This window comes from Puma concolor, chromosome A2 (assembly GCF_028749965.1).
Source record: "Puma concolor isolate L17-30 chromosome A2, mPumCon1.1.hap2, whole genome shotgun sequence".
NCBI lineage: Eukaryota > Metazoa > Chordata > Mammalia > Carnivora > Felidae > Puma > Puma concolor.
The window spans coordinates 112,626,936-112,650,412 of NC_141668.1; the positions used below are offsets into that span (position 1 = coordinate 112,626,936).

Sequence of the window (23,477 nt, forward strand, 5' to 3'; positions counted from 1 at the left end):
TTTCCAGAATCCCCCTTCCCATGCCCCTCTTCTTGTCTGCTGGCAAACCCTGGGCCCCTCTTCAGGGCCAGTTCACATGTTTCCTCCCACTGACAGGCGCCCAGGCACTGTTGGAGCTTCCCTCCAGGCTCCCTCCAGGGCTCCTGTATCTTTGACACAACTTTCGCTGATGTGATAACAACAGCTCCCATCGGCATGGTGTCTACACGGCACCAGGCTGCGGCCAAACCCACCCCCCCCTGCCACCCCACTCCAAGGTGGATCAGTGGCACCGTGTGGTTTCCAAGGTCGTGTTGTGGCACAAAGGAGGAGACAGAGTCGGGGATCTGGGTCCGGACTCTCCCCACCGAGCCTGCTGCCTGCCTCTTTGTCCTTCTCCAGAACCACCTTTCTGCCCTGTGGCCGTGACCCCAGAAGACAGGGTGGCTCATCGGGTATTTCCGGGCCTGGCCCGAAGCGGGGCTTCCATGAAATCCTGTTGGTGTAACGTGCCACCTGCAGGACGGCAGAGGGGAGATGAGGGTCTTGCCTGATGCGGCACAAAGTCCCCCCAACTCGGCTGACTGAAGGCAAGTCAGGAGGCCCGAGTCACTGCTATGGCTGTTGGAGGACGTGCCCAACCTTGGTGGCTGAAATTCTGGAGCCAGACAAGAACCATCAGAAATAAGGCCACTGTGGTTCCATTCTGGATAGACATGGGATGAATCAGGATTAGCCTACAAGTATGAGTTACCGCTGAATCAAGAGCGTATGAATTACTGAGCATCACTGAACATTGCAAAAACCCAGCACAAGGTTCCGGGGCTTCCTTCTGGAGGGCCGAGGATCTTCACAATCAGACAGGCAACGCTGCCGGCTCCTTCAGAGTGGAGCTCCCTGAGTTGTGACCCCGAACCCAGACACGGCTCCTGAGTGGTCACCAAAAGAAGGGGAAAAGCGGCCGCTGTACTCTCCACGCAGTCACATTGGCCACAGCCACCTTTTCACAGGCTCAGGGATTGAATACGAAGTGAGAGAAACAAGAAAGAATTACAGGGATCTTACAGGACCACCTCCGTCACAGCAGGTCACAAACAGCAAGATCCCGTCACCGCAAGTCTTAAAAAGTTGGTGGCAACTAAGGAAACCAAAATGCAGATTAGATAGAGAAGGAAGACAGGGAATTACTGACACTTTTCCAAAGCGTGACGACGGCATGGGGCCATGTGTGAATGTCCTCATTCTGGTTCCTTCCTCTTGGGCAACACACACTGAAGTATTGAGGAGTTTAGGGTCCCCGTGCCTGCAACTTAACTTTCAAATGGTTCAGCCAAAACAATGTACCTACTTCACCACCCTGGGTTGGGCGACGACTTCTTGAACATGACGCCAGATGCACAGGCAACGAAAGAAAAAACTAGGGAATTTGGACTACATCAAAATGAAAACCTTTTGTGCATCAAAGAACACTGTCAACATAGAAAGGCAACCCACAGAATGGGAGAATACACTTGCAAATCACATAGTGACAAACGGTTCATGGCTAGAATATACAAAGAGCTCCCGCGATGCAACAACAATGCCACCCAAAACATCTGATTGAAAAAATGGAAAAAGTAACGTGAATGGACACTTCTCCCAGGAAGATAGACAAATGGCCAGTAAACGCATGAAAAGGTGCTCAGCACCACTGGTCATTAGAGAAATGCAAACCCTTTTGGGTGTAAACCCAAAAGTACCAAAAGCAGGGTCTTGAAGAGATAGTTGCACACGCATGTTCACAGCAGTCTCATTCACAACAGCCAAGAGGTAGACGCAGCCTGGGTGTCCGTTGACAGATGGATGCATGAACAAAATGTGGTCTATCCATGCCATGGAATAGCATCCAGCCTTCTAAAGGAAGGAAAGTCTGACACAGGCTGCAACAGGGATGAGCCTTGAGGACACGGGTCAGTGAAACGAGACGGTTACAAAAGGACAAATACTGTATGATCACACTCGTATGAGGTCCCTAGAAGAGTCCAATTCATAGTGACAGAAAGGGGGACGCTGGGTGCCAGGGGCTGGAGGCGACGGGGAGCAGAGCGTTATTATTTAGTCGGGACACAGTTTCAGTTTGGGCAGATGAAGAAGCTTTGGAGACGGGTGGCGGGGACGACTGTGCAACGCGGTGAGCGTGCTTAAGGCCACCAAGCCCTACATTTAAAAATGGTTAAGATGGTAGGTTTTAAAAAATGAATTACTGGGATCTTATGAAGATCAAAAGCTTCTGCGCAGCAAAGGAAACAACCAACAAAACTAAAAGGCAATCAACGGAATGGGAAAAGACATTTGCAAGTGACATATCGGACAAAGGGCTAGTATCCAAAATCTATAAAGAGCTCACCAAACTCCACACCCGAAAAACAAATAACCCAGCGAAGAAATGGGCAGAAAACATGAATAGACACTTCTCTAAAGAAGACATCCGGATGGCCAACAGGCACATGAAAAGATGCTCAACATCGCTCCTCATCAGGGAAATACAAATCAAAACCACACTCAGATATCACCTCACGCCAGTCAGAGTGGCCAAAATGAACAAGTCAGGAGATATAGATGTTGGAGAGGATGTGAAGAAACGGGAACCCTCTTGCACTGTTGGTGGGAATGCAAATTGGTGCAGCCACTCTGGAAAACAGTGTGGAGGTTCCTCAAAAAATTAAAAATAGACCTACCCTATGACCCAGCAGTAGCACTGCTAGGAATTTACCCAAGGGATACAGGAGTACTGATGCATAGGGGCACTTGTACCCCAATGTTTATAGCAGCACTCTCAACAACAGCCAAATTATGGAAAGAGCCTAAATGTCCATCAACTGATGAATGGATCAAGAAATTGTGGTTTATTAATGGAGTACTACGTGGCAATGAGAAAGAATGAAATATGGCCCTTTGTAGCAACGTGGATGGAACTGGAGAGTGTGATGCTAAGTGAAATAAGCCATACAGAGAAAGATAGATACCATATGGTTTCACTCTTATGTGGATCCTGAGAAACTTAACAGAAACCCATGGGGGAGGGGAAGGAAAAAAAAAAAAAGAGGTTAGAGTGGAAGAGAGCCAAAGCATAAGAGACTCTTAAAAACTGAGAACAAACTGAGGGTTGATGGGGGGTGGGAGGGAGGGGAGGGTGGGTGATGGGTATTGAGGAGGGCACCTTTTGGGATGAGCACTGGGTGTTGTATGGAAACCAATTGGACAATGAATTTCATATATTGAAAAAAAAAAGATGGTAGGTTTTATCTTCCGTGTATATTACCGCAATAAATTGGAAAAGACTTAAGCTACACATCCATATTGCTGTTTCCATATGTAAGCACAGATGAAAAAAGTATGGCGTAACATTTCCCATTTGGTGAATCACGGGGAAGCGTACGTGGGACTGTGTTGTGCTGTTATTGTCCACTTTCCTGTAGGTTTGAAATTCTCCATAATTAAAATCGGAGGAGAAAGCTCCTTTCCCCACAATCCCAGTTTTCAGGTTCTTTGGTTTCCCTTTGCCAGTAGGAGACACACGTCCCTTGGGTAGGCTTGGAGCAGGAAGACGCTGGTGGGCAGAGTCCCCGTTTGGGGCTGGTGTCTGGATCGGCCGCTTACGCCAAGGCTTGGCAAGTCGGCTGCCTCTGATCGTCCTGTAAATGGGGGTCCAAATCCTAGCTCCCGGGTGGCTTTGAGGTGACCGATGGTGTCTTTGAGCGCATTTGGCCCAGGTGGTATTCCCATGGGAACCCAGCCAAGCTGGTGGCTTTTTTCTTCTTGGATGATGTGACGCTGCAGGGCAGGGAGAACGCGTCAAGGTCTCGGGTCTGGCTGGCAGCTGTGACGACCCCTGACAGTCTGGAGAGTCCACCGGCTTCAGGAAGTCCGCCGGCTTGTGTGCTCAGGGCTGCGAGAGTCCGCAGCGGGAGGAGGGCTGTGAGCAAGAAACATGCGAGGGGGCAGGGGGCAGGTCAGCGGACCCCTCGTGGGCAGGGCATAAGACCAAGGTAGTCACATCGTCGTGCTCCGTGCTGGCTGCCCCCATATGGAGCTAGACATGACAAAAGACATTCTAATGGCCTCTTGTGGTTTTTTTTTTTAAGGCACCAGTAAATTCTTAGCTGCTTCAAATAGACAAGTTGTCTGTGGGGAATGTAAGCTAGGAGTGATGGAGAGTCACAAAATAAAACTGGCTGACCAAACTGGGCACACTGGAAAGTTAATAACCGGTTCTCAGAGGGGATTTCTGTGGGAGGCTGTGTCCTGGGGACAGAGTGGGAGGCTGAGGCCTATCTTTAGCTGTGGTTACAATTAGTCAAAAGCCTCAGGGATGGCCGAGCTTTCCAAGGCCTGGCAGGAGCCTTCCGGAGGGCCATGGCAGATACAGCCTCCCTGCGGGCGGGGGTGGGAAGCATGCAGACAAGAAGAGCTGGGGAGCCTCATCCTCAGCGCTGGGCGCCTCTGAAGTGCTGGGTGGGGGTCTGGAGAGGCGCCCACCTGGAGGAAAGACAGGAAGAGAGCTGGTCACTCCCCACAGCTCTCTGGGCGCCTGGATCTCACCATCTGGCCCTGCCGGCGTGACTGCCAACTCGCCAGGATGCACTCCGAGGGCAGCCAGCACGTTGCGAGAAAACAGACTTAGTTCAGAAGACACATGGCCTCTGTGTACAAACAGCGGATGCCCCGCCTTGAGGGTATGCTCGGAATTGCGGCCACTGCTTTTTCCCAGTCTCCACCAGTTCACAGCCTGAAGGACAGAGCTCAGAAAAAGCGGTGCGTTCTGTCTCTGTGCAGTCGGGGGGGGGGGGGGGCGGTCGGGGGCTCGAGGGTGTGAGGAGATCATCGGCCACCTCCCCTCTTCACCTCTTGCCCCAGTGCCTTTGGCCTGAGAACTATTTAGAACATTCAAGGCTTCTCAGAGTGGGAGGGATTCATCACATTCTGAAGAACCCACTGTTGAGGGCGGAATGATGAATATATATGGCAGCACTCCAGTGTTCTGACCAAGGATGCTAACCATGTAGACAAACATAAAAAATGCCCAAGTGGCAACTTCTTTGTTCTCAGGAATTTAGTGCCAAGGGCACTTGGCTCAGAGTAGAGCGATCTGGGCTCAAACCCTTACTTAGTGGCTGCGTGTCCTTGGGTAAGTGACTCGCCCTCTCTGGGCCCAAGTTTCCACAAATGCAAATACTGGTAAGAAGACTGACTTCCGGGAGATGTGGCCGGACAGAAGGGCTAGGGCGTCTGACACAGAAGAAGGGTACGACAGTCACGCACTGGCCAGTATCGAGACAACACGAGGCATTTTCGGCCTTCATTCCCGGAAGGCTTTGCACACGCTGGGAGAACATGCCTCCGTGGGCTGGTGGCCGTGAGGGATGTTGGTTCGCGAGGGGTGTCATGCTAACGGGCCTGGGTGGGCAAAACCCACACAAACACCGTGCTTTTGACATTCCAACGACAGAGACAGCCTGCTTCCCCAGAGACAGACTTCCAAATCTTCCCAGAGCCCGTGCCTCCTTCCACCGGGTCCTGCTTTATAGTAAGCTTGTCAGGCCAACGTTTCTTTTCTTTCTGGGGCTTTTAGAGCCGCGGGGTTCCATGGGAAATATCTTAGCTAAAGATGTGCCTGAAGACACCCTGATGTTAGATCCGGGGAGGTGCCTTTTCTGAACACATTTTCCCCCTGGGCGTTGCTATTTTTAAGGCTCAGCAGAATGTTCAAAGAGAGCCTCTGAGTGGCGACAAGCAGAGGGACTGGTTCTCTGCACCAAGGAATGGAACCTCTCGCTCCTTGTTTATTCCAACTGGAGTCCAGCTTTCAGGCTGACCACCGTCCTGCTTTCCTGGGAGGCTTCCCAGCAGGGAAATGTTTCCTCGTTTCTAAAGAATCACCTCTCTCTGGGACACCTGGGTGGCTCAGTCGGTTAAGCGTCCGACTTCAGCTCAGGTCATGATCTCGAGGTCCGCGAGTTTGAGCCCTGCGTCGGGCTCTGTGCTGACAGCTCAGAGCCTGGAGCCTGTTTCAGATTCTGTGTCTCCCTCTCTCTCTGACCCTCCCCCGTTCAAGCTCTGTCTCTCTCTGTCTCAAAAATAATTAAAACGTTAAAAAAAAAAAAAAAAGAATCACCTCTCTTGTCTGAGAAATGAGGGGTGCCGGCTCCACGTTCACACCAGACTCCCGGCTTTTGTAAGGCCTTCAGTGGAATTTTCCACTATTTCAAAAATGAGATAGAAGCTCCGAAATTTACCACTTTTAAACAAAGAGGGTTCGGAATCACTTCGTTATCTTTTTTTTTTTTCCTTCCTTTTTTTGCCCAAGTACCTTCAGGTGGTAAGATAAACAATTTGGATTTGCACCTGGATGTTTCATCTCAAAGATGTCAAAGGGGGCGTCCCCTCTCTCTCTCTTTCTCTCTATCTCTCATTGTTGTACTAGCACAGCAGAGGCAAAGATAATTGGTTTTGCTAGAGAATGCACATTCAAGCCAGAGCCATTATTCGGGATGCCTGCTGGTGGAGGAGCCCCTGCCCCCTCAGATCCCCTCACAAAGTGAATCCTGCACACAGGGCAGTGGCCCCCCACACGGGCTGTGGGCACCAGTGACTGTAAAACAGGAAAAAGAACTTAGTGACTGTAAATAGTAGCTGGAAGGAAGCAGCCAGGCATGGGCTTCTGAATCAGATGGGTTCAGCTCTGGCCCTGGTGAGGTGTGCCACTTTGGACAAATTAGACCCCTACGTAAACCCCTGAGCCTCAGTTTCCTTATCTGTGAAATGGGGTTAATGTTGATCTCACCCATGCACATCAGGATTAAACCAAGCAGCATGAGTTTGACTTTGGTGTTTCTGGGTCCCAAAGTGGTGCCTTTTGACTATATAGATTGGCCTTTTGAAATTTTCTTTTCTTTTCTTTTTTTTTTTTTCTTACTTTTTTTTCAATGTTTATTTATTTTTGGGAGACAGAGAGAGACAGAGTGTGAGTAAGGAAGGGGCAGAGAGAGAGGGAGACACAGAATTCAAAGCAGGCTCCAGGCTCTGAGCTGTCAGCACAGAGCCCGACACAGGGCTTAAACCCACGAACTGTGGGATCATGACCTGGTCCGAAGTCGGACGCCCAACCGATGGAGCCACCCAGGCGCCCCTATAGTTTCTTTTCTTTACTCAAATACTCTTTGATCCTGGTGGGTCAAATCTGGCCCCAAAATGTGGCTTTGGGGGGCACTGTGCATTTTAAAAATTAGACTAAAAATTTCCAAGGAATGTGGATAACTGGGGTGGATGGGACCCCCATGACATCCTACAGGTACCTCCCCATCCCTACCACCTAGGGTCTCTCACTGGTGTCATTCATAAACAGGTGGCCCTCAGAGGCCCGGGAGCCAGACTCTTGATCAAGAGTTCTCCCTCCCACACATTACGGAGTGTTCCCAATTAGTCATACCCTCTGAGTGGCTGAGAGGGCCAGCAGGTCACATTTAATAATGACACTAGAGTCTGGGTGCTCAGGTCTCAGGGACAGCCACTGGAATACCACAGCACCCTGCTCTATTTTCCAGGGTCCTCGGGGAGCCGATGATCCCATGATTTCAAATTCCTAAGGCAAGAGGGGAAACTAGGCAGAAGAGTGGTAAAATGATTTGCTTAATCCTGAAGACAATTCCAGTATCTTTCAGATGCCCAGGGTTGCCTGTTGTCCACGGGCTATAAGCCACAGGGGTCCTTGCCCCCACTGACAGAGCAGGCTGGGGACCACACCCACCTAAGCTCTCAGGCCAGCCCCTCCAGTGGGTGGGCCCAGGCAAATCCTCTGGACCTGCCCAGTCCCAGTCGGCTCATCTGCAACATGGGGCTGCCGTGCGGCTGGAAGGGCACATAGCACCGGCCTGGCACACAACACAAGGGCCCATTCAAAAGCAGGGTGCAAGGTGCTGGGCTTTAGCTACCTGGGAAGTGAGCCAGCTCGCTGAACCTTAATAGACCAACCCAAATCTCTGGGGTTTTGGACTACACTCTGGCCCGGTATCTCAGGCACGTGAGTTGACTTTGACCTTTTGTCCCTGCTGACCTCGGTGCCTGGTCCCAGAGGTGGTGACATCAACCAGATGGCATAACCCCCAGCCCCTGTTTCTCAAGGCCACCTTACCTTTTCTTCCTGGGCTTCCTTCGGCAGGTTTTGCTTTTAAAAATAGTAGCACAGCTCTGCTTGGGGGGGCTGTGACGTGTTTCGGGCAGGGCGTTGGCCCCCATGAGAAGGGGTTCACAACGTGCCTTATGATCTGACCTCAGTTTACCCCTTGCCGCTCATCTGCTGCCCTCTGTGTTGTGGCTGAACCACAGTAAATGGGCTGCCCTCCCTTCAAATGAAGACTTTACTGGCATGGTGACCTCTACCAGGAACCCTTTTCCTCTTGAACCCCCTTCAGCTCCTACACCAGCTCCCACCTCCCAACACACAGACATATGACTTTTGGCCTGGCCTGAATCCAATCTGCTACCATCATCCCAATTGGCCCCCCAGAAATTGCCCTTCTCTATGCGGAGTCCGTGAAGTTGGGTGGGGTTGACACCACCCCTTTTGCTGGACAGTCAGCCAATAACAATCAGCCCTGACACGTTTGTTGGCTTTGCAACAGTCTATCTTTCTGCTGCAGTTGCTTAGGAAAGCTGCTGGTGGCCCCCTCTGCTTCCACTTGGGGAAAGTTTGCCTGGGAATGAAGCCAAACTAGGGGATATGAGAGCTGGGGAGCCACAGACGGTGAACAAGACTTCTGAGCCCCTGGATCCAGCCATGCCTGAAAGCCTTTAGTTCCATTCATCAATAAATCCCTCTTTTTGCTTGAATCACTTTGCTTTGGGTTTCTGTCACTTGCAGCCACAAGAGCCCTGGCTGATTCACGCAACTTCATCCGGTTTGCTCCTTATGTTCAGGGCATAGCTCAGGTATCCCAAGCACCTGTCCTTTCCCACCCAGTCCTGATGCCACATGGCACCTCCCGCATCTCTATATCCCCATCATTTCATGAAGGGCCTCAGTGACAGGGTGGCAGAAAGCCACGGACAGATCTAGAACGCAGCTTTTCCAACCGGGGGCTGCTGCCTTCAGTCCCTCCCCAGCCTCGGCTCCCCCCAGGTTTTCAGAAACACTCTCACCTCCGTCTTATTCCGAGAGAGCACGCTGGAGTCGATTGGGCCCAGGGACATGTTTGGCAGGACAAGGTTGAGAACTTTCGCAGCAAAGACCTGGCGGGAAAGGAAAACAAGGGTGTGAGCTCAGTGGGATCCGTGCCCAGCTCTGCCCACGGGACAGTTTACGATACATTAAGGAAAGTGACACCCAAGCTGAACATCAGCCAGGTTCACTTCCCAAGGCTCAACACCCTGGGACTGCCCCTGCTCTGATTCAGCCAGCCTCTAGTTAGTCTGGCTCGGATCCGCCGTGGGTGAGCAGGGCGGGAGGCGGGCCACCATGGCTGACAGCAGGAACGCCGTGTCTAATTTTTGCCTGCTCCGGATCCTGTGCGGTCGCCCTCCCCAGTCATCCACCCGTTGTAATTTTGAATTCTTTGCAGGAGCTGCCTAGCTGAGTTCTTCTGCGCGAGTCCCTTCTCTGGGGATCCTAAAAATATAAAGCAGGAGCAGAATCACCCAGATCACCTGTGAGGCAGGATAGCTCAGAAGGCCCTGGAGGAAACTGCTCTGATCAGAAAGAATCTGTTGACTGCCTTGGTTTCTCCCGGAGGGAAACAGAAATGGCTAACCAGCCTGATTAGGAGAAGCATGGCAGAGGGAAAGAGACCCGATCTGATCCCTGGCTGTGCTGTCTTGTGCACTCAGGCACGAGATCTGAACATCACAGACCCTCTGTTTCCTTAGCTGCTAATGGTGCTCCCCCCAGAGGACCACTGTGTGCAGAAGCACCAGGCACACAGTAGGTGCTTAATCCATGCTCCCTGAACTTGACCCCGATGCGGGTACAATCCTCCCTCCCCACCCCATCTCTCCTGCAGGATCTGGTGTTCACCCAGGAACAGTGTGAGCCTGATGTCACATGTCTGCCTGCAGAGAGAGGGGGGCCGTTCTCATTTCTGCGTGGCGCACAGACACTCAGGGGTGACAGGTGCGATCCCACAAGCGAGCTGTGAAACGCTGAAATCAGGACGGCAGGGAAGGTGGCGAGTGGTGAATTCTCAGTCTGTGTCGAAGGCACACATCACGGAGCTAAGGAGCGATGGCCCTTTGTGCCCTCGATGAGGGCAAGGGCGCTAACATCTGCCGAGTGGCAATCTTTGGTGTGTGGCACACAGCTCTAGGCCCTCGGTCTTTCAATCCTGACAGACGCCATGAGGTCAGGGTTTATCCTCATTTAACAGATAAGGAAACAGGCTAAGCCCCACACCACGCGGCCAGCTGGGATGGGGGTGAGGGCCTGAGCCAGACCACTCTTTCCTTTCATGTCCCTGCCCTTCATTATTCTATCTCTGTCTGTACAAATGTAACTGGTGGTCTAACCTTGCCTGTGCATGACCCCAAACAGCGGCCACTGAGATTCCCTGTGCCGACACGGGGGGCTGTGCTCCTCAACCCCCTTAACACTCAGAACTACAAAACGTCCTATGGGGGCGCCTGGGTGGCTCCGTTGGTTGAGCATCCGACTTCCGCTCAGGTCATGACCTCACAGCTCCTGAGATCGAGCCCCTCGTCGGGCTCTGTGCTGACCGCGTGGAGCCTCCTTGGGATTCTCTCTCCCCCTTCTCTCTCTGCCCCTCCCCCACTCACGCTATCTCAAAATAAATAAAACCTTAAAAAAAAAAGGATTAAAACATCCTATGTCCTCAGGCTGTACAAGCAGGATATAACCTCACACGGTCTGTCAGATGGCCAGGGATCAGGCACAGAAGAAAAAGGGCTCTGGTCCTGAAGGAGTCCGGGTGCGTGACGCTACTGTGAAATCCACACGCTCAGCTCTCTGCGTTTCAGGCAAGGATGGCAGCTCGCTGCCTCCAAGACCAGCCTGGCTTCCTGCACCCCACGCCTGCTGTCCAGGCCAGCAAACCCCGTGCATGTCGACTCACCGCCATCCACGTGCCAGGAACTAGGCCAAGCCCTGAGCCGACTTGTGACAGTCTAGTGTAGCGATACAAGGAAATCCAACTGGGAGCCCTGGGTAAGTGCTCAGCCACACAGTCTGCAGCCTCATGGGATGGACATGACCCGTTGGGCGGGGTCAAGAGATAGGTGGGGCTGTGGGTCAGCTCCATGGACACGCACAGGACCAGGAGGGCTTGGACAGAGCTCTGGGGGCTCTGAGGAAGGAGAGAGTTTGGGTGTTTCTAAACACGGACCCAATGCCTATGAACTCCAGGAACTGGAGGTCCCTCAGGGAATCTAAATTTAGGAGCTGGGATCTGTGCTTTCAAAGGTTAAATACATGTTTCAATGCACAGAAACCACAGCAGATAAGGGGTGACTGCCACAGGCAGGGAGGTGATGGGCTGTGTTCACTGGTCTCCTGGTGCTTTGGAAGGGTGGACTTGCCAGGACTTATTTCCTCCAGCAGTAGTGGCCCAAAGGCCACATTATTAGGGCGGAACTTAATGTGCCTCCCAGAGTTTGCAGAACTGGCGTCTAGATGGTTTGCTGTCCTCAGTGACTCTTTTTTTTTTTTTTTCAACATTTATTTATTTTTGGGACAGAGAGAGACAGAGCATGAACGGGGGAGGGGCAGAGAGAGAGGGAGACACAGAACCGGAAACAGGCTCCAGGCTCTGAGCCATCAGCCCAGAGCCTGACGCGGGGCTCGAACTCACGGACCGCAAGATCGTGACCTGGCTGAAGTCGGACGCTTAACTGACTGCGCCACCCAGGCGCCCCTGTCCTCAGTGACTCTTGACGCAGCTCCCTGAATGGACAGGACGGCTGACAGTTGACCGTGTGTGACCCTGCCACACCTAGGAGTGGCCAGACACGTCTGGCCTGGGTGCCTGTGCAGTCTGGCCCAGCCTTCTCAAAGACACCGCTGGTTTTCTGCCATTCGGTTTCCTACCCGTTCCCAGAGGAGATGGCCAGTGGCCAGGAAAAGGGCCAGGGGCACAGTACCTTGGCACCCACCCTGCAACAGAAGTGAAGGACAGAGACTGCACAACATACATTCCAATGCTCCTAAGCCCACCACCAGCTTCCTCATTTGCCAACAATTTATGCTTTGTGGCCCGCCACCTGATTCTGCATGGACCTGGGCACACAGATGCCAGCCATTGGTGAAGACACAGACTTACCTTTATCTTTGAATCTGTGCTTCTGCCACTGATGCTTTTTTTTTTAAGTTTATTTATTTTGAGAGAGAGAAGCAGAGAGAGAGAGAGAGAGAGTCCCAAGCAAGCTCTGTGCTGCCAGCGTGGAGCCCAATGCTGGGCTCGATCTCACAACCACGAGACCACGACTCGAGCCGAAATCAAGAGTCAGACGCTCAACTGGCTGAGCCACCAGGTGCCCCATCCACTGGTGCCTCTTAAACCAAAACATTTATACTCCAAAATGCCAAGATCCTTATTTCCAGCACAAGATGCTGACAGTTTAGGCTTGACAAGGGTCAGAAAAGGCAGGGCTCTGGATCGAAGCATCCTTGCTTTGGGTTCACAAGGCTGAGGACAAGAGGGCCAGGAGGGACTCTATCTCAGGAGAGGATGACAGTCCTCTCTCCGAGTGAGCACTTGTCTTTCTCCTAACAGGGCTTTCTGCAGCAAAAGAGAACTTTTAGGAAAACAGAGTTGTAGGGGAAAAAAAACAAAAACAAAAAAGAGGAAGGCCATTGCTGGGGAAGTATTTGCTTTGCACAAAATGGACAATGCCAGGGTTTGGTCTCTGGAGGAAACCATTAAGGGCAGATCAGCTGGCCGCTGCTCCTCCCCCATCAGAGTACCATAAGCCAAATGCTGGGGAGACGGCCTCCTCCTGTAGCTGCCCAAGGCGTGATCGCCCAAAGAACGAGCCGGGAAGACACGGCCAGGATGATGATATCGTGGCTCAGGACTGGAGGAGGCTGGGCCATTGGACTGTCTAGCCGTATGCTTCCCTCCACCAGGACTCCCAGGGCAGTGGCCCCTCTCGCCTCTCTGAGGGCGCTGGAGCTGGTGGGCTCAGGATGGACCAAGCGCCTAAAAGGACCAGCTCATGACAACAAAGCTCCAGGGGTAGAGTGCCATGGAAGACACTGGTGCTGGAGCAAGGAGGACTGGGGATTCGGTCACAGACCCAGATGAGGGGGCAGACACCTCCAGGAACGCAGGGTACAGATATCACCACCCTTTCTCTGTTCAGCCCTGCAGGGGCTTGGTGTGGAGAGAGTGCTAAGCCCTGGGTGTGAGTTGACACCAGAGAGAGTCCGCGGAGAGGCCTGGGCCAGACACACCTTTCAAAGGGCAGGCTCAGGGAGGGAGACTTGACTTCAGGGATTCCCTTGAAGTGACTTGTGGCACCGTGCTTTCCCAGGAAGGTAGCATCTTTGATTGAACCCTCTGTTCCTTCCGTCCCATTAGCATACTGGTAGCGGGCGCGATGCCCCCATCCGGCCCTATCCCTTCCTGATTTTCCATGGCCTCCCTGCTCTACGCGTGGTCCTCAGACCAGCAGCACCAACAGCTCCTGGGGACTCTGGCCTGCCGGATCAAGGTCTGCATTTTTACCGGACCCCAGGGTGTTCTTGTGTGCCCTGAGGTTGGGGGGCTGGCAGCTGCTGTGCCTCAGGGAAGCACCACGAATGCCTCTTCCTAGGCCCCAGCATGAGAGATTCTGATTGAATTAGTCTGAGGTGGGGCCCTGGCGTCAATAATTGTGTGTGTGTGTGTGTGTGTGTGTGTGTGTGTGTGTGTGTGTGTGTTTTAAGTTCCCTGGGTGATTCCAGCATGCAGCCAGAGTCAAGAAAGTGTTCTTGTCTTCTCCCAGTTAGGACAGGGTTGGGGGTGCCACACAGATATCTCTGAAGGGTATGCTGCCCTTTTGAAGGAGCTGTGATGAAAGACAGAGATGTGTGGACAGCCCTGACCCTCAGCTCTTTTTCTAAAGCTGCGTGGTAACTTCCAAACCACATTTCTAACAAGACGAAACTGGGTAGAGGCAAATCTTTTGATGATGATACTATGGCTTAAAAAAACCACAAAAACCAAAAGAATCAGGTGCTTTAGCCTCTTCCTCCCCCCACCCCTGCCCCCCCGGCATCCGAGAAGGATGCAGGGGCAGGATGCTTTGAACAGTTGCAAAAGGTATGCCCTTTCCCTGCTGTTCTTTTAGGGGTTGTTTATTTCATTAGCCTAATGGCTAATGGGGGGAGGAAAGTGTGAGGTGGGGCAGAAAGAACTAATAAGCAGGGGCAGCAGGTTGATTGTGGCGACGCAGGAAGCCAGGAGGGCTGAGCAGGGCGTATGAGGTAAGGGAGGGTCACGGAGTAAGGACAGTCGGGGTGGAAAGAGCCTGAGAGACCCCACTCCCTGAGGATCAACTTTGTCCAGGCTGCTGCTGCTTCCCACCATGAGCTCCCTAAGCCTCCACCGTCAGCCGGGAGAGCCCCACACCTGCTTCCAAGGGTAGGCAAAGGAAGCCGACAGAGGTGCCGGGGAGGGGTGCGGCTCACCCAATAAGAAGTTGAAATCCAAGAGAATACCACTCTCGTTGCCATTTCGACCACGCTCTTCGGATAATCCTGCGGGAGTGTGGATAGAGCCTCGGATCCAGCTCAGGGGAGGGGCAACTGCAGACGGCCTCCCTTGACGTGAGACCCCCCCTCCCCGCCACAAAATGACCCTCGCAGGTGAAATTGGGTTTGTGCCACCTTAGAGCCCCCAGTGGTGCTGGTTTAGCAGGGACCCCAAGTCTCATCACTGGAGGATAACTGGGGTGAGGGTGGGGGCGGGACCTACAGATAATGGGCACAAAGTTACCAGACCCCAGCCCTGGAAACAGGAGACTGGAAGCCAGGCAAATTTGGATTCGAACTCTGGTTCTGAATCACCAAGAAAGCCTGTGGTCCTCAGCTTCTCCATTTCTCAAATGGGGACAATGAAACAAAGTTCTAAGGGCCACTGTGGGGGTTACCCAAAACCTGGTTCCCACAGGGCTCAACTCTAACTGCCCCACTGCTTTCTGGCCCCAGGAGAAGCTCAACAAATCCTTGCTGGTTGACTGAAGAGAGAGCACTTACTGATGCTGTTCCGAATGAAGACTTCGGGAAAAGTATGTGACCGGCAGCTTTGCCACAGGCATCACGGTCACGGCCAGAACCCCAAGTTAGTGCACCCACAAAAAAGGACAACTCTCCCAGAAGTGAGGCCTATCTCCTGATGAGTGAGGGACCAGAGCGTGTCACCGGGCCTTGACATGCCCTTGGGGCATTCCTGGATTAAGTGCAGTGCCCATCACTTTAAATAGTAGTGATTTGCACAAATGCCTTTATTGATCCAAAAGGATTTAATGGCTCCCTAAGATCATTTTTAAGCTTCTGCCCGTGAAAGACTTGACATGAGGGAGGGAATTGTAATCACTATCTTCTGAAGTGGCTCCAGCAAGTTGACCTGTGCAAAAAAGGGCCAAAACTCCAGGTCTTTTGTGAGGGTGACACCCATGCAAGGGTCGGCCCAGAATTTCTTGGTGGAGGGAGTGCACCGTCAGACCTGCCAAGACTAGAAAGTGCCCTGTGCCTTTTCTGCAGGCCAAGCTGGGGAGGATCGAGTACCTGTTCACTGCTGAATGCCCAATGCCTGACACATAGCAGGGACTCCCCAGAGATGTGGGGGGGAGATGACTCATTCCTTGAATGCCAAGTGTTTAGACGTCTGAACCCCATGGCTCAGTCGGTTAAGCATCCAACTTTGGCTCAGGTCATGATCTCGTGGTCCGTGAGTTCGAGCCCCGCAGCAGGCTCTGTGCTGACAGTTTAGAGCCTGGAGCCTGTTTCAGATGCTGTGTCTCCCTCTCTCTCTGACCCTCCCCTGTTCATGCTCTGTCTCTCCCTGTCTCAAAAATAAATAAACGTTAAAAAAATATTTTAGAAGTCTGAACCCCAGCTACGACAGGCGCAGGCACCTACAGGAGAGAGGTAACAACTCCCCAAGGTGCCTCGTAGCTGCCAGATTCATGGGCCAGTTCATGACCACAGTTTAAGTCCTGGTCCCTGGATCTAACTTTAAATATGTTTGAAAGAGTGGCAATTTCCCATGCTCCTGCCCTTTTTCCCTCCATCCCCAGTCCCTCCACTCCCCCAAGGGCCTTTTGGAGCTTAGTGACTAAAGACAGATGAGAACTGGGCTAAAGTGAAGGGAAGCTGACCTTAGGCATGTTTTGGGGTAAAGGGAACATCCTGCTTTGCTCTCTGGCCTGAGCTGGGGCACAAGCTGACCTTGAGCAAGACAACTGGCCTCGTTTCCTTGTCTGTAAATTGGGGATGGTTTTCTCTCCTTGCTGGGTGGTGACAGAAAGGAAATGAGACAATACGAATCATGCACCGTGTGCAAGGTTCATAGCGGCCCTCTTCTCTCTACTTGGCCAGGTGCCCTGGCTGACAGGGAGTAGAAGCATCTGGAAGCATTGGGCCGGTTCCTGACCCTGGACCCCAAGGGACAGTGTCCAGGCAAGAAGCAGAGAAGATCATTTACAAGATTACCCTCCTGGCAGGCTGAGCCCCTGTCCTGACCCTAGGCACTGCCCAGGGGGATTTGGGGTGTCCCCCGCTCCCAGAGAAGGGAGTGGCTCTGTGATCTGTCCCACGTTGCTGCCTGCTATCCCAGGGCAAGGCCAAGTGAGGACGTCCAACTCTAGCTCACACACCATACTAGCTGGGCAGTCAAGGGTTTCACCTCTATACCCAGGAATGACTCCAGCCCTAATGCCCCCAGGGTCTGGGACATGGAGCCGGTCCCCATGAAATGGCCTCATAAGCAGCCGAGACTCATTCTGATACACTGGATGTTGTGTCCAAATTTCTCCCGCTGTTACTTCCCTTATGCAACCACATTCTAAACACAGACAGTGTTTGGGGGCCAGAAGCCTCTGTCCTCCTTGTCTGTTCTCCAGGCTAAATATACCCCAGCTTGTTGAAAAGGGAACACAGAGGTAAGACCCAGATGTGTGCAGGGTCCGGTGTGTGTGTGTGTGGGGGGGGGTATCTGGCAGGGGGATCTAGTGCTCTTACATTCCAGGGGGTGGGGCTGTCATCTTCCACATGCCTGTCTATACTCAAAGACTCGGATGCCTCATGCTGCCTGCTTTGATGCTTTTGCGAATCTCTCCAGCAGGAGTTTGGTGCCATCAAATAAATCCTTGGAACAGTCCACGGGCTGAGCTCTGGGAGAGGAGGCATGAGGCCAGGACTTGGCCCTGGGAAGCCCGCTCCTCTGCCTCAGTTTTCTCAGGTGGGGGTGGTGTCTGAGAACTTGTTGGAACACACAGACCTCACCCAACCCAGGACCTATCCTGAGCTCTTCTCCTTAAACCTGATGGGGAAGGAGCCACACAGGTATCGCTAAGTAAAACAACCAAATTAAAGCCAAACCCACAAAAACAAAAAAGCAAACCAAAAGAACAAAGCCGACAGAAAGCACAGAGAGGTGTATTCTCATCTGTGTGAAACACAGGAACGAATGGAGGGTGCATGGGCAGAGATGGACACTCGGGCTGTCTGCCTCCCCTGGGCCGGGAGACTGCTTGCTGCATAGCCTCATCTTTCAAGGTTTGAAGTGTATGAATGTGATATTCTAACGATGTTTAAATTTTAAACAGAGATTCTCCTAAACTCTTTCAGGAAGGTTGTCAGACAAGACTAGATGTGTGCGGGGTAATCAAGTCATCTGGGGGCGGGTAGGCAAATGAATCACAGAGTCCGTCAGGCAAAATTGCCCAAGACCCAGGGGCAGCAACAGATTTCATGGTGGGGAGGACGTGTCCTTAGGTCTGGGGGCGACAAGAAATCCAATTTGTCTCGGTTAATAAGAGGAGACCAGCACCCCCCAGGGATGGCTGGCTCCTGATGTGACAAGGTGATCTATTAGCACAGGGCTCGGAGAGGTCACGGTGGTGGCCTCGCCCAGAAGTTCCACCTCCGCCAGTGACTCTGAGAGGAAGCCTTGTGGCCCACCTCCGGGTCCTGCTACCATGACCCTCTTGTGCACTGTATCCGGAAAGCCCCACGCTCTCCAGCATGTCTCTAAGGGAAAACATCCACGGCAGAACACGCCTATTTTCTTCCGTGGGGAAACATCCTAGATGGAGAATGGACAACCCCGGATTCAAATCAATCACACAAGCTGTGCGATCCTGGGGAGTCACTCACCCTGTGCCAGCCTCAGTGTTCCCTGTTCACAGAACAAGGTCGCGACCTCTCCCTAGCGCCCGGGACAGCACAGGACAGCACATGTTTGACACTCAGTGAACTGAGGAAATCTTCCTGAATCAGACCACGTGGATGCAGCTTCTCTGTGATCCTGATCTTGCTTATTCTACTTGGACAAGGACCCTTGAGTGATTTGGCCTCGAGTTACAATCCTGGCAGGAGCTGTCCAGGAGGTCATGCCTCCTCTTGCGTGTTGAAATGACCGGGAAGTAGCCTATCTGTCCGTTCATTCCCTGTGGTTCTGTGAATTACCTTTCTTTCTTTCCACGCCAGGGTGGCTTCTGCCTCCACTGCTGTCCTCTCACACAGCACTGAAATTTACTCATGATAGTTGACTTCAGTAAGTGGGTGGCGATTTCCTTACAATGGAGTAAAATTCTATTCTTCAGCAAATTGAGTAAATCATTGTTCTCTGGTTAAACTATCAGATAGTTCCGGGTTTCTCTCTTGCTTAGCCTGTCCCCATTTCAAATTGGTGACGTTTTTCTGTATCTAACCAAAAGCCTGTACATGGGACCTCCCAACCCATCTCTGGCTGTGGGCTGGAGGCAACACTTTGAAAACATTTTTGTAAGGTTTCATTCCCTGTACTGTGCTCCCTGGCCTGGGTCCTCAGGAGAATATTGCAGGCATCAGAGCTAAGGCGATTATTTAAATGGCCCTGCTGTCATTTGACTGTGAGGTCAGGGAAAGTAGGGTTAAGCTGTGGGCTGATGGCTGCCCAGTCCCCCATGGCCTCGTGACCCCTCACCCCTCCCTTCAAGCCCTTTGAGAGTCCGACAACTGGCTCAGGAGGCAGCAGCCCCACCGGGCACTGACCTGAGATCAACCCTTTCCTTGGGACCCACAGGGTTGGGTTCTCCACTCTCATTCAGTTATGCTCTCCTTAAACCCCCAAAAGGTGGGTCCATAACATTCCCACCCCAGCTTCCCAACAAGCAGTCCTGCTGAGACAATGGTTTCATCTCTTTTCTCAGGGAGAGAAAACACCTGTTCTACTTCTAGGTGGTACAGTTGACCCTTGAACAATTCGAGGGCTAGGGGCGCCGCACCCCCCCCATCCAGTTTAAAATCGTGTGTAACTTTGTCTTGCCCAAAACTTAACTACTCGTAGCCTAATGTTGACGGGAAGCCTCACCAATAACGTAAACAGTTGATTAACACATATCTTGTATGTTCTATGTATTACATGCTATATCCTTACAATAAAGTAAGCTAGAGAAATAATGTTGGTAAGAAAGTCGTAAGGAAGGTAAAATATATTAACAGTACAGTGCTATGTTTATCGAAAAAACATCTCTGTGTAAGTGGGCCCACGTGGTTCATTCCCGTTGTTCAAGGGTCACCTGTATTTGTCAGCTCACTTGCCTCGTCACAGTAGGTCAAAGCCCCAGAATCCAAGAACATATACCTGTGTACCACTGTGTAACAGTATGACCAGAAAAACAAAGTGATGGATGAAACAAAGCAATGAATCATTAGAGTCAGAGGGAAAGATGCTCTGGGCTGGAGCAGAGCCACAGTGGGTACACCTCTGTGTCGCAATTACAAATTGCCTGCAAATCCACTCACCATGCACTTTTGGTTGAAGTTGGTAAATATTCAGTGAAAATCAGCTTGAGCCTTGCACTTGACTTGTTAACAAAGGTTATTTGGCTGGATTCCTAACGCGTGTGTCCCCTTTTCTCTTTTTAACTCTCACCAGTAAAATATGCGCAAACAGGAACTCATTTTTCAAATTTTGTCTCTTGGAAAAAAACCACACCTGACTTTAGAAAATCCAGAACCCCAGTGGCAACAGCATTTGATATGTGTCCCCACCTTCACCCCGTAGCACGTGACATCCAAGAACGGACTTCAGCCCTTCTCCCCAGACTCTAGCTAATCAGTGGACGCTCCGGGTCCCCAGAAGTGCAGGACTGGCACAGAACTGGAAATCCACTTACCTTGAAAGTTGTTGCAGACTCAGGACTGGCAAGAACCAAAGGCGAAATGAGGACCATGCCGGAGAAGAGGCCCGGTCTCTCTGCGGCCGTAAGGATGGTGATGGCACCTCCCTGCAAAGGAAAATGCATGGAGGCTGCTTTCACCAGCACACATGTCTCTAAGGAGCACCATCCTGAGCTACAGTCCTGGCCCGGAGCCCTGACGAGGTCTACCTTGGAATAGATACCATGGAATGTTGGATAAACTGGATCTGCAATTATTTTATTACACATGTTTTTTTCTCTGGGTTTTCCAAGAGCAAACATTTCAGAGAGATATAAATAAGGTTCCTGCTTGTGGGCTGCAAGTTAAATAACACATTCCTACTTCGTTTCAAGCCAAAAGCTGGCAGACCCCCAATTCAGCCATTCCGTCAGGCTTAATATGAGATCTGTGTTTTTGTGATCTGATTAGAAAAAGAGATCACGATACTTTTTTTTTTTTTTTCCCTCTCTTCCTGGTTCAGTAAAGGTCCCAGAAATTTAGATTAGGTTCCAAGAAAAATACTTAGTGAACACGAATGGTGCTGAAATCATGAGGTCTTGGTTGTTTGCTGATGCTGAGGGTAAGTGGAACCAAGAGCTGAAGTTGCAAATGCTTATAGAACCCAGGTAGGTAACAAATGTCGGAAGCAAGACGGGCTGTGATGAAGGGGCAGCATCCCTGCCCCAGGGTGAAAAGTCCCCCGCTCTACCCCACATCCAAATTGGATCAGTTCAGAGTTCTCTGCCAGCCAACGTGTCAGGTTGTGCCCTTGGGGCCACCAATTTGAGGACCACGGATTTAAAGATGACACTTGGTTGATTCTTAGAGGATTTTACACATTTGAAAGATTAAAAGGATTCTGGGTGACTTTTAAGGAACTGTCTCCCTGGGGAGACTATGTCCCTAGTTCCCATCTGTACTGTACAAGCTGGGGCAGGAACACGATGTCAGGGAGCTTCCCCTGTGCTTCTCACTGACCCACGAGGCAGCCCCGTTCTGAGAAGTGGGTCTGTGGGGAGAAGGGCCCTTGGGGGGCCTCCCTGTGAAATGGCACTGAGGGGCCAACAGAGCTCGGAAGAAACATTGGTTTCCTGAGAGGTCCCACACCAGAGGTCCTCAGTGAGGACTGGCAGGCAGCCTCCTGGAGCCTTGGGCCCTGATGGGAAGGAAGGGGCCCCTGACAGCTCTGTCTGGGGCTGTCTCCAGGATTCTGCCCTGGTCCGTCCTAAGCACTAAATTTCCCAGGAACTCCAAGTACGGGGCACGCAGAGGCAGACGTGCCGGCAAGGCAGAGAGCACCTGGGGTGGGGAGGTGGGGCTGCCTCTTCTCCATCACTGGGTTATCACACCTCACACCCCAGGCTGGGGATCCAGCTTGACCTGGGCCGGGTCTTCCTGTGCTCTACTTACCATGGAGTGGCCCAGCAGGAACACAGGAAGCCCCGGGTAGTCTTTCTGCATGATATCCACGTGCTGTAGCACATCCCTGATGAAAACGTGGAAGTCAGACACTACCATCCTCTCCCCTTCGCTCTGTCCATGGCCAACTGGAAGGGAAAGGGAGACGAGAGAACCACAGTTACCGGGAGGCTGACAAAGCCCAAAGCCCAAACTCCTGTGACTTCCCCACAGGAGTTACCAGCCACTCTTTACTGAGGACCTGAATGGGTCACCCCCCGCCCCCGCCCCTTGAATCCTTTCTTTGCAACCGCTGTCCGACGTGGGAATCCTCTCCCCATTTTACAGCTTAGCAAGTTGAAGCACAGAATGGTTAAGGAACCTGCCCAAGATCACACGACCAGGAAGTGACGAGCCAGCGCACAAAGACTGCCCGTGCGGCCAGGACGCTTTCCTTGTTTCCAAGGAAGAAAGAAAAGGACAGGTGCACCAAGTCTCACCAGGCCCGATCTTCCACCAAGTGGCCAGGACTAAGATTGATGGGGCTCGGAATTTTCTGGGGTTTTCCCACTTTCTTTTTTTTTTTTTTTTTAACAATTTTTTTTTTTAATTTGTTTTTTCAACGTTTATTTATTTTTGAGACAGAGAGAGAGACAGAGCATGAACGGGGCAGGGGCAGAGAGAGAGGGAGACACAGAATCGGAAACAGGCTCCAGGTTCCGAGCCATCAGCCCAGAGCCCGACGCGGGGCTCGAACTCACAGACCGCGAGATCGTGACCTGGCTGAAGTCGGACGCTTAACCGACTGCGCCACCCAGGCGCCCCAATTTTCCCACTTTCTTAATCCTCACAGTTGTGTTTCAGCGTTAGCCTTTCACCAGGTAAAGTGTTGCATCCTGTCACCTCACTTTACAGCTTTCAGTGACGCTAACATGACAGATATGCGTTAGGATGAAATAGTCAGGTGCACTTGCCAGAAATCTCGACGAAACCGCAGGAAAACTAGGTCACGGTGCATTCCTCCTGTGTTTTATTATCTGCCACGTTTCTGGGCTGTTCGTTCCCCCTTGTTCTTTTCTTAGGGTCTCTCCACGTTTTCCCTCTCTGAAGGACATCAGTCGCTATAGAAACAGCTTGCTCGCTGCTGAGGCTTCCTTATTCAGGCTGAAAGCCACTGATGCAAGTATTTGAAAGTCACAAAAAAGAACAGGGGCCATACAGCCAGGGTATCTGCCCAAACCCTTCTTGCCACCTCTGCAAGGCACCTGTCACGGTAATAATGATGGCAGCACCCATTTCACATATGGAAAGGGTAAGGACTTACTGCCATGAATCCCTGGCCCTGGTGTCCTGGCCCCACCGCCGGGGGCAGGCACGCGGGGTCGCTGCACACCAGCTCTGTCACCTGCTCGGTGGCACCCTCTACTCTCTTGCCCCTCTGAGGATTTTTTCTCCCTTCTTAAATTTATTTTTATTTTTTTATGGTGGTAAAATATACATTACACAAAATGTACCATCTTAACTTTTTTTTAGCATACGGTTCACTGGTATTGAGTACATTCACAGTCTCGTGCTGCTATCACCACCGTCCAGCTCCAGAACGTCCCAAACCAAAACCCCACAGTCGTGGTTATGGGCTGAATTGTGTCCCTCAAAAATTCTGGTGTTGAACTCCTAAACCCCCGCAGCTCACAATGTGACTGTATTTGGAGGCAGGGCCTTCAAA

At 51.8% G+C, this 23,477-nt stretch overlaps 1 protein-coding gene and 1 long non-coding RNA gene across 7 annotated transcripts in view; one reads left to right on the forward strand and one right to left on the reverse strand.

Annotated features, from left to right (window-relative positions):
- The window catches only part of MGLL (monoglyceride lipase), a 252,960-nt gene that overhangs the window by 12,039 nt on the left and 217,444 nt on the right, over positions 1-23,477 (reverse strand). For 5 of the 6 annotated variants that reach the window (XM_086697289.1, XM_086697290.1, XM_086697286.1 and 2 more), the window contains 4 exons: positions 21,764-21,900; positions 20,329-20,439; positions 14,633-14,701; positions 9,157-9,246 (listed from right to left, as the gene is read on the reverse strand). In XM_086697289.1, coding sequence (XP_086553415.1) covers positions 9,157-9,246; positions 14,633-14,701; positions 20,329-20,439; positions 21,764-21,900 — 407 coding nt within the window. The remainder of the gene's footprint in view (positions 1-9,156; positions 9,247-14,632; positions 14,702-20,328; positions 20,440-21,763; positions 21,901-23,477) is intronic. The other variant, XM_086697285.1, reaches the window with a different exon arrangement.
- Positions 12,878-18,775, forward strand: LOC147583437 (uncharacterized). The gene is made up of 2 exons (XR_015248206.1): positions 12,878-13,674; positions 14,511-18,775. It is a non-coding gene; the product is annotated as an uncharacterized LOC147583437 (long non-coding RNA).